Source organism: Marmota marmota, unplaced genomic scaffold (assembly GCF_001458135.2).
Source record: "Marmota marmota marmota unplaced genomic scaffold, marMar, whole genome shotgun sequence".
Classification (NCBI taxonomy): Eukaryota; Metazoa; Chordata; class Mammalia; order Rodentia; family Sciuridae; genus Marmota; species Marmota marmota.
Window position 1 is genome coordinate 18,854,206 of NW_026000229.1, and position 11,247 is coordinate 18,865,452.

General features: G+C 41.1%; 2 protein-coding genes across 2 annotated transcripts in view; one reads left to right on the forward strand and one right to left on the reverse strand.

Annotated features, from left to right (window-relative positions):
* Positions 1-1,668: 1,668 nt before the first annotated feature.
* On the reverse strand, positions 1,669-11,241 carry C2cd4a (C2 calcium dependent domain containing 4A). The gene is made up of 2 exons (XM_015480593.2): positions 5,346-11,241; positions 1,669-4,836 (listed from the first exon to the last, which is right to left on the reverse strand). Exon 2 carries the CDS (start codon positions 4,790-4,792, stop codon positions 3,680-3,682), a length of 1,113 nt encoding a protein of 370 aa, XP_015336079.1. The 5' UTR covers positions 4,793-4,836; positions 5,346-11,241; the 3' UTR covers positions 1,669-3,679.
* The window catches only part of Vps13c (vacuolar protein sorting 13 homolog C), a 176,092-nt gene continuing 170,207 nt past the window's right edge, over positions 5,363-11,247 (forward strand). Inside the window, exons 1-2 of the mRNA XM_048793227.1 lie at positions 5,363-5,628; positions 10,847-11,088. Of these exons, the coding sequence (XP_048649184.1) occupies positions 5,363-5,628; positions 10,847-11,088 (508 nt within the window). The remainder of the gene's footprint in view (positions 5,629-10,846; positions 11,089-11,247) is intronic.

An 11,247-nucleotide genomic window follows, 5' to 3' on the forward strand; every position in this document is an offset into this window, starting at 1 on the left:
CAAGTTGTTTGTCACCCCTCCCCCCCCCCCCAGTTATTTTGCTGCAGCCGGACTGCGGCAATGTACAAAATGACAAAAACTGGGTTTATAAACACCAGAGGATGCCTTGGGTTTATATCTGTTGAACTCACAAGTATGGAGGCAGAAGAGCATCTAATATACCAAGGCCAAAACCCACAACAGGGAGTACTTTCCATTAGTGCTAAGTTACTAGAAGCCTTCCTAGGAAAACACTTATCAGGTGACCCTGGGAGGACCCTGGATCAGCACACTGGATTGAAATATAACAGCAAAATGTAAATAAACCTGGAGAAGAGGCTTAGTGTGCAATCTTCATGCAGGCCTGTCTTCCCTCCCAGTCTAAGGTGCCCCCTCACCCTAGCTACATTTTTTTTTTCATTTTATTTCTGAAAAATTACTCAGTTGCTTATTGTCTGCTTCCTCTTTTGCCTTCAAAACTTAATACCAAAAGAGCAGGGATATTTATATCTAGAATCTTGAATCTCAAGCAGTGTTGGTCCACAATGCATGTTGTAAAGGAAGCTTTTGAATGGCTTTTTATCCACTTATTTTTCTTGTGCTAAAGCAAGATCATAGGGATCACATAGTATCCACTTTTTGCTTTGTTTACCAAATATCTTTAACCAAAAATAGTATCTTGTGGTGAATGTTTGTGAAATTGTCCACATAAGAAAATTAGGTCCAAAGAAATAATCTTCTAGGAATGTTTCAGTCATACTGAAACTAATATTTTATGTGTAGAATGTGTTGTCTTTGTGAAACCAAGTGACAACGCAGTGATTTTATTTTATTTTTTTTACTTAACTAATGCTATTTCAATTGACATATCCCCTAGTTGTTATGTAGGGGTTTTCTTTAAATATATTCTGACATTTAAACTACAAAGAGGCAAGATTATGCCATATCATTTGTGGAGATATGGGTACTAAAGCCTAATGAGAAACAAGAGAACTCTTAAAACAGTCTTCAGGAACCAACATGCCATTGGCACACATTCCCAGCTTTATTATAATAGTTGGTCCTCCCTATCTGTGGGTTTCACATTCAGCCCACTGTGATTGAAAGTACTTTTTAAAAATTATATCTGTGCTAAACAGGTACATACGTTTTTCCTCACCACTATTACCTAAACATTACAATATAGTAACTATTTATACATCATTTACAATTTGTTAAGTATTATAAGATCTACAGACGACAATGTATTTGGGGTGAACTTAAGCATCTATGGATTTTGGTGTCTGTGGGCTTCTGGAACAAATGCCCTGGGTATAGTAGGAAAGTTTTTCTCTTATTTTTTAAAATCTGTTTTTCCACACCTTCTCTTCTCAGTTGAGATGCTCTAAGGCCATAGAGCCACTGACAAAATTCGTGAGGGTTCCACTAGAGGGCAGCAAGTGTAAACCAAATTTGCCCCCAGAAAGGTTGGTGTTCTTATAAAACATTGGTGTTATAAATAAGATTTCTTAAATAAAAACAATTCAAATTAATTCACTTATGGAAAAAAATTATCCACAAATGCTTCTCTTTTCTTGGAAGTCGTGGTCCATATCCAATGATTTTAAAAACAATGAGACTAGAATTGGTTCTGGTTCCAGCTCTTTTAGTTATTGTGTGACTTGGGGCAAAATAAAAAATATGCCATCGTGATATACTTTTATTATATATTTGCACAAAATTATTCTTAACGCTATTTTCAACTCTGAAATTCCATGATTTTATGATCTATTATTCTACTTCAATCTTTTAAAAATATTTTGGATTGGACAATTTGACCTGACATAACTTGGCATTAATGGCGATTCGGTTTGGAAATCACCACTATTGTTTTATGGAAATTTTAGATTCATGAAATGTGTTGATTCATCTACTTGGAGAAATCTGCTTCATAAAATGACATATATATGTATCATCTAGTGACAATAGTGATTGTACCATTTTCTAGAATAATGGTTTGCTATTTAAATAATCAATTCAATCTTTTAAAAAAAATTAACAAAAAGATAAAGAGAACCCCACAACTTACACATAGATAAATGGTTTTAGAGCATGATATATGTGATCTCAGTATTAGTTACCCTATCCAAATTCTAAAGTCATGAAGAAAATTATACATTTAAAAAATAACTATTGGCCTAAAGGTCAAGTAAATAGTGGCTTTGAGTAGGTAAAAGAGCACAAATTAGATGTGAACTACTAGGATGTCATCACTCATTTGGCCAATGACTGCAAGCTTCTGGATGTGATTGAGTTTGATAGAGTCAATGAATTCACAGTTATACATGATGGTTCAATAATCATCTTGTAAATAACTATCACCATAATTCACCTTTGGTTTATACTTGAGTTGTGATTGAAACTGAGGATCTTTTTAGCATTTTTCATGAGCACTGGTGGTTAAAACTGTCAATAAATTTGACAAAAACAGAAACCATTTCTGAATCCAGAATGATAATGTAGTGATAGTTAACACCACACCACATATTTTAATGTTTTCAACTCTCATTTAGAATACATTTTCCTCTTATATGCATTAGAGAGGAATAAATATACTTGATGAATATGAAGTATGAAGAATAAAGCATCCTTTAAAACATAGTAAATCTATTATTATCAGAAGCCAGAGGTAGAACACTGTTATACATCCACTCCAGACTGTTTGTTCTGGCAGATTAGTTCAGCTGGTGCCAGCCAGTAAGAGAGGCACCAGTTTTTGTGGTTATGAGTCCAATTCTCTTCAAAGCCTCAGGCATAGCAGCCCATCTCAGTGCTTAATGTTTAATGCATGAGTTAATTCATGACCCATTTCAACTAATTTACTTTTCCAGAAGAGGATGAGGAATGTGAGGAGACACCAACCTCAGAGTCAACAATCTTAGAGAGGTTGCTGAATCCCCTCTTTAACGAGATCAGCACTTTAGATACTATGGTGTTACTTATATGAGAGTAATGGGTGAGATACTGAAAGTCTAACTTCAAACCCTGACTCTGTTCTTCATTCTATGCCTTAATATCCTCATCTGTAAAACGGGGATAGCAGTACCTACTATTTAGAGTTTTTTTTTTCTTCAGGAATTAAGTAAGTTAATGCTTGTAAAACTATTATGATTATTACTTAAACTTAGAATATTAAAATGGTTTCATTTTCTCCAGCAAGCTGGGTAGTTAAGTGTATCAGATTGGTGTTCCAGGTAATTCACTGTTAACCATGGAAACACCATTTTATCTTTCTTGGCCTCATTTTCATATCCAGAGTTTTAAACAGTGCTTTAGAACTGTTTAGTAAATTTGCTCATTTCACTACATCCATAAGATGGTCTCAATGGATGTAGTGCAATGAACAAATTTTAAAATGAGAAAAACCTAACACTGCACTTCCCAACAGAAGTGTGTGATATTTAGGAGATGCAATTGGGCTATATCATTGGGAAAGTGAAGAACATCATTCCATTTGGTGAAAAGAATTATCAAGACATCAAACTACACCAAAAAAAAAAAAAAAACTTCCTTTACTGTGAAAGTCAATCCGATATCATCTCTGACAATAGTGGACTGAAACGAAGGCCTAATTAGAAAAACAGATACACATTTATTTTGTACAAAGCTGCTGTCAGTGTCCAAGAGTCCCCAGCATGACAAACTCGCACGAGGGAGGGGCTCAGAAGAGCAGGAGGGAGCCCAGCAGCAGCTCGCCCTGGCCAAGCAAGCGGCTCCGCTGCAGGCCGCGGCTCTTGTTCTCTGCCTTGACGCGCACTGTCAGGCGGCGCACCTGGTCTTCCGTGAGCCCTTCAAAGCAGAAGTCCTGGTCTATGGAGAACTTGCGGCTCCGTCGCAGCACCGAGCTGCTCTGCTTGAGCGTGGCGCCCAGCGGCTGCAGGATTAGGCTGATGCGGCAACCAACCGCACGTGGCTCGGGGGTACCTCCCGCCAGGCCCTCGGCACGCAGCAGCCTGATGCGGAGGCGCCCACTATCCAGGCAGTACTCGGCTGCCAGGCGCAGGACACAGCCAGCGCAGTCCAGAGCTACATTGCCCTCGGCCTCTAGGAGCTTGGGCCGTGGGCCCGGAGCCGGCGACTGGCACACGGGGGCCAGAGCTGTGGACTGAGAGGTGGCGCCGCCCTCCTCGTCTTCGTTCCGGTTGGAGACTGAGCGGGCTCGAGCCAAGCCGCGACTCCTCCGAACCTGTAACGCACGGCTCAGCAGCATGTTGGGTGCTCGCAGGAGGCGGCGACCGCAGGGCCTCGGGCAGATAGCGTCCCGGGGCGGACAAGGACAGACAGGTGCCGCGGCGGGAGCTGCGTTCTGGGCTCGCAGGAGCAAGCCGGGGACGTCTCTTCCTTCGTCGCGGCCGTAGGTGTGCACCCGGGGTCGGGGCACTGGCTGGGCGGCGGGCTGCCGCTGGAGCTCCGCGGCTCCGAGATCCCCGAGAAAGAGCGACTCCTTGCGGCGCGTGTGCGGGCTCTCCAGTAGCGTGCAGAAGCCGTAGGCGGTGAGCGCGCGGGGCAAGTGAGGCAGCGAGAGCGCGGCCTGTGAGCGCGGGTCCCAGTCCGTGAGGCCAGCGCCGTCGTCAATCGCTGTATCTTCACCCCAAGAATTCCGGAGTGTAGCCAAGGCCAGGTTGGGCGCAAGTCGCGGTGGGATGCAGAACTCCGGGATACGGTCGGGAGTGAGCACGTTGGCACACGCGGTGGGCGAGCGGGCCCTGGAACGCCGGGCCCTACTCAGGAGAAGCCCCTCCCTGCTGCGCAGTAGCCTCTCCAGACACCACATCTGGTGGCAGGTGCCTATCCCCTTGACCCGGTGCTAGAGATAACCTGCAACGCACAAATGCACGTCAATTGACAGCGAGCCCCGCAGAGTGCCGCAATTTCTGTCGCGGTTTTTCTACTTCAGGGTGTTTTGCCCAGCCTATCGCCACACAAGACAAATTGCATCTCTCTCCCTAATGCAAACTATTTTTCAGTGATTGATTGAAAAACAATTATTTTCCCTGTCCCATCTCAAATCCGTTGTCAAATACACTTAAGGAGCTTGTTGCTTTATTCTTCCTCTGCTCTTGCCTAACGCAAGACAGAAATTCTCAAAAATGTTAGCTTCTAACTTTGGTCGCTCCGTCCTTGGTGCCAAGAGGTGCTTTGCTCTGTACATTCGTTTCCTGAATCCTTAAGGAACTATTGCACTCCAATCATCAGCTATAATTAATATAGTTTTTATCCCCTTCAGGAAACTGTAGTCGGTTCTCTTTTAAAAGCCCAAATCCTCAGGAAACCGCTTCCCCGCCCCCGAGTGGAATTAAGCACGCCGCTGGGTCCCCCTCACGTACCTGGAGTTCAGGGTCAGATGGTTCCTGCAAGGTTCTGCCTGGGGCACCCACTCGGAGAGTCAGGTAGCCTCAGAGAAATTCAAAGCTCCCGCGGCGGAGTTCAGCACCCGTGTTCAAGGACAGCTGGTCTGAGCCTTTATACCCGAGGTGGAGCGAAGCTGCCTGGTAACCTGATGCCAGGCTCTTCCGTCCCTCTGCCACGTGGCTTGGATTTGCTAAGCATATTCTGGAGTCAGTTCTTTATTCTGCTTGGGGTGACGGTATTCTCGGCAACCCTGAACAAGTTCGTTTTCTCACGATGCTCAAAAGGATTAAGTCTTGACTATATCGCAGAATTATTGTGAGGCTCAATGGACAAAATGAACGTGAATGCATAGAAGCTCCCTACATCCACTTTTCAAAAGAAGACCAACGTGGGGTTTGTCTTACTCTTACCTAATACCCTTTTCCAAATCCAACCATCCCGTTGCCCAGGTTTCGAAGTTCTTTATTTGTTTTCCGGTTTTCAGTTCTGGTTTTAGATGATCTTTGTTGATTTTAAATCACTCTGATTTTAGGGGGAAGATATGGAAACATTCCATATCTTGACCTGGGTGGGGTTACAGGGGTGTATCCTTGTGTAATCTTCTAGTGTATACTTGAGATTAGACACTTTACTGTATAATATAATACTTCAATTTTGAAAAACCAAAACCTATTTCTTAAACCATGTGTGTTGATCTTGGATTAGAAAAATATACTGCCAAATATATGGACCATTGGAATCATCCTTTAACTTGTGCCTATTCTGTAAGAGAGCAGATAGCTTGGGCTGAAAGAGATCTGAGGCACTTTGTTTAGGGTCTGGCTGTATAATATTTCTAAGATACTGCCTTGCAAATTTTTTCTCAAAATAGTATTGTATGAAGTAAACTGAATTCATGCAAAGGGGACTTAGGGTAGGGCATGTGTATTTTGTTTCCAGCACATACAAGCACTGTACTAGATAATTTACATAGTTTCTAGAATTGTCATAGAAACCCTGTAACTTCTGATCATCCTTGTTTTATAGATGAAAAACTGAGTTTCAGAGACGAAATAATTTGTCTATGGTCACAAAGTGGTGGGAGATGGAAGAAATAAATAATACCTACTAATGGATAGTAAATGCATTATTTTGGAGGTTAAATTCATACAATAATAAAAAGTACTATGCACCATGCCAGGAACATGACAAACTGCTAAATGCATAAAAGCAGAGATTATTAATGATGAAGACAGCGGGAACATTGTATAGTGGCCAAGAAAATTGGGTCTGAAACCATATCTGATTTTGATTCCAGAATGATAGGTCACTATGAGCGGGTTACTTAACCTAAGCTCAAGCGTCAAACATTTACCTGTAGCCTTGTCACAAACATGAAATAATGCATATGAAGGGTTTGACATAAAGCCTGTCCTTCACAATGTCAGATATACTTATTATTGTAGAAAAAAATGTTCATTAGTTCATTCATTCATTAAAAGCAGTATTTATTGAATGCACCCTGGGTTCTAGCCACCAAACTGGGCAGGTGGATCCAGGCTGCACCAGATCATATCAGTTATGTACATTCATCAGAAGAGGAGTGAAATGATGAAGATAAAATACTTGAATTCCAAATAGCTAAGGCAGATATGAGAAGAGACTATTGAACATTATATATTTAATCTGGGAGGCAAAATTGGAAGGTCCCTGGGTTTTTCATGCCATTGGCTAACTACTTCTTTGTCTTGATATCACTTCTATTCCTGGTCAAAATTCTTGGGTCAGGGAAAAATCCGTGGGAGATTTATCAAATTATATGCTTCAAGGCCATGTGTATGTGTTCTGACTCAACTTTCCTCAAGAGACAAAATACTGTTAGTTCTGTAAGAGCACAGTGTCTTTGATTAAAATGATGAACACAAATCATAGTTCACCGTCTGAGTTGGATAAATTGTTAATCAAGTTCATAATCTGTTTGAGTCCAAGTTATAAAATGGAGTAGTAATATATACACATAAGACTGTTATGAGGGCTAAAAAGGTATGAAAATGCTTGATGGGTAGCAAGTACTGGCTAACAGCTGCTATTTATAATATTATTATTATACACATTTGCTTAGCCAGGGATTAGCTGATTCACACAAAGATTCCATTAAAAACATTTCTCTGCCCAGCCAAGCAAAGAAGATTTGCATTTTTTTTTTTTTTAACAATTCACCTTCTTCACTTATTCCTTAAGTAAGCATTTCCTGTACAACATTTCCTGAAAACAGCAGAGATGTGCCCTCATGTTCCTGGTCCTCTTTGACCACATTAAGCCTTATGTTTCACTTAACAGCATGAAGCTACCAGTACTCGGGAGGTGTAATAAGGTCAGGCCAAGTGCCTGGAACACACAAATCTACTCAGAGGAAGACTGTGGTTGTTCTGAGCTTACAGGTGTAGCCATAGGAACATCCAGTAATGGAGATGAAAAACAATTCTGTGAAGTGAACATAAATAGATTACACATCATTGAGGCTAGTGGTTCTTCAGAGTAAAAGAAAACTAAACATTTAAAAGCAGACTTAATGGGAAGGGGGAGATTAGGAGAGATTGGTGAATGAGTAAAATGTAAGAAAGGAAGCACAAGTTGTAGTGTTCTATGGCACAGAAGACTGATAACTAACACTAATTAATGCTTTGCATATCTCAAAATGGCTAGGAGGAGGACTTTGAATATACTCACCATACAAAAGAAAACTGATAAAAAAAAGTTTAAGGTGGTGGATGTGCTAATTACCCTGATTACATCATTTCTCAATGTATGTATTAATCAAAACATCACTTTGTACCTCATTAAAATGTACACTTACTATGTGTCAATCAAAATTAGAATAAAAAAGCAGACTTACAAAAAGAGTACACAGATTGGGTGTTAAGGAAAACAAGAAGGGAGTTTACAATTAATAAAATAACTGGTGTTTTAACTCATAAATCTCATCCAACCCAATAGAATATAGAACTTGGAGCCCTGGAACAAACACCTTAGGAGTCAAGACACGGGGGTTTTCCTGGCACTCAGTGCTTCTACTTGTCCAATAAAGGGGGTGGATTAACCAGATGATCCTTAAATTTCCCTCTGGTGCACATACTGTGTTACCCACTCCTGTGCTTTCTCCTAGTTTCTAAGTTTTGTTTTTCGTTTTCTTCTCCTCCTTCCTCTCCTACACACTCCTGGCCTGCTCCTTATTGTTGTTCTTTTCTTTCTTTTTTTTTTTTTTTGGCAGTACTGGGGATTGAACCCAGGGGTGCTCTATCACTGAGCTACATACCCAGCCCTCTTTATTTCTTGAAAGGAAGTCTTGCTAAATTGCCCAGGCTAACCTTATACTTGCAATCCTCCTCCTACCTCAGCCTGTAGTAGCTGGTATTACAGGTGGGTACCACCATGCCCGGTTCCTTCCTAAGTTTTCATATAGTCCATGCTCTCATGTCTTGTACTGTAGCTTTCTCCAGTATTTCCTTTAGTTCCTAAATTCCCCTTTTTTCCTCTGAAACCCATGGAGTTGGTTGGGGAATGGGGTGGATTAGTATGAAGTTAATATTTCTTTTAACAATATTTTAAGAGTTAACTTTTAAACCATCCCTTACTTTTGACTTTTTAAAAACAGAAATAATATTTTACTAATCTGCTTTCGCTGTTCATTCCTCACTGCAGTAATTACCTTTTTGTTGTCCTTCGCATTTTTTTTTTTTTTGCAGTGGTGGGGACTGAACCCAGGGCCTCATGCATGCCAGATAAGTGCTCTACATAGTGCCACACCTCCAGCCCCTTCTCATTGTTCTTAAGTTAGAATGAAGGTGAGAACTATAATTACTAGAATGTTCATTTTCTTCAGTTAGCCTCTGCATCAAATTTCTTTTGGGTATGTTAGGGTGCTGGGGGTGTTTTTTGACATTAGTTTTGTTTTAAATTGGGACCATAAATTGGTGATTTCTGCAGGCATATACAAATTTATCAAAAACAAGCCCAAAATGGAAAATGTTAAAATTTAAAAGCTATATGGTAAAGTTTGTTTGTACTATTTGGTAATAACATATATTTGTACTAAAATTTTTGAGCTGACTATTCCACCTTGAGAATTTTTACTCTGCCTTTTGCCTTCAAAATCTCTGAGAATTACTAATAGCCTGGTAATGATTAAACTGAATAATTATTGACAGAGGGAAGGGTGGCAGTGCTTTAGGGAAGGTAAGGAAATCAATACTTGCTGTGTATTTTGGGTAACTCATTTAACATTCCTGAGCTTAATTTTTGTTCATAATGGGAACAATGCCCACCTTGCCCTAATAATATAAAAGTTTTAACTAAAAACATAATGAAATGGAATGAAGCATATAAGAGCACACTTATATGTTATTCTCTCAAAACTGTGAAGTAATATAGAAGTGTAAGGGATTAATATAAAAGGCATTAGCATTGCTCACTTCTCCCACAAGATTATGTTTTCTTTTTCACTTCCTTGACCATGCCATGCTGCTGAACAAGAGTATATTTTTCTTTACATTTGCCTCAGTGTACAGTAAATGTGAATGTACAAAGGGGGAGGGATTATTAAGGAGTATGATTAGAAAGAATTTGGGGATAGATTGAATAGTGTGTCCTAAACACTTTATTGGAGATTTTTGAGTAGGTGACTAATTTGAGTTTACCTGTGATGGAGAAATTCAGTCAGAAAAGACTGGAGAAAGGCAAAACTGGAGGCCATTTAGTAGGTTAACTGTACAGCTCATGGGGAATACAAGAATTTAGAAAATATGGCAAAAGCACAATAGACAGGCTGTTAATAGATTGTACATGAAAGATGGAAGTCCAAAGTGCCTTCTAGTATTTTGTCTGTGTGTCAGCAAAGAAAAACAAATGGTGAAGGTTTTGCTTTCTGTCAAAGTGGAAGATAGAGGGAGATGCTCATAGTACTGGCTAGTACTATGGTTCTTTGTAGCCGTTTTTTCTTTCACCTCTAATGGACTTCAGAGAAATTATTTTTCTTTTAGGTCCTATAGGAGCCTAGGATGTTCAAAAGCAATACAAAGTCTTTAAGACATGACCTCTACCTTGTAGCAAAGCATTTAATAAATGCTTGCGGCTACAAGTAATCTTTGTTTGTCTTAGGTTTCTGTTTGCTGTACTGCAACAGTTTTTTGAAATATACTTAAGACAGAAATCCTCCAGTTCTTTAAGGAGAACTGTTTTTTTTTTGGGGGGGGGGGTTACATTTCACAGGGTGGAAAGTCCTCGCAGTATAAAAGCTGCGCTTTGAATATCTTGCCACAGTATAAGCAATTCAATGACAGCATGGCCAAAATGATATATAACAACATGCAACCCAGAGTTAAAGAAAAAAAAAAAAAAGAACTACGTTTGATCTTTATTTCCACGCATATTCAGTTTCCCTTCTATCTGCCATTTGGTGCGGTTTTGCCCCTCCTCCCCCGGCTTTAAATTATTAAAGTGTGTTTTCAAGAAGAAAAAAGCGGAGGCCTTGCAGCCGGCAGAGTCAGAAGCTAGCAGGACAAGACCTCGTGGATTCACTCCGCCTGAAGCTTGGAGGAAGGGGTGGTGGCCCGGGACACGCCCAGAGCGGACCACAGGCCCAGGAGCGCGGGGCCCAGCGACGCGGAGCTGCTTTCGCCAGTACTGTGGGCTCCGCGGGGCCCAAGGTCGGCAGCAGGGGCGCTAAGGCAGAGCGGTTACGTACAGGTCCTTGAGCTCCTTTTTCTTCTCCAACGTCCTACTCTCATACAGGCCGCTAGGGCACGGTGGACAGGATCCGCGTGGAACATCCCTCCGCCCGCCGCTCGGGGGTGCCTGGCGGCGGTGGCAGATGAGTCCGGCCAGGCCCACGTGCTTCGG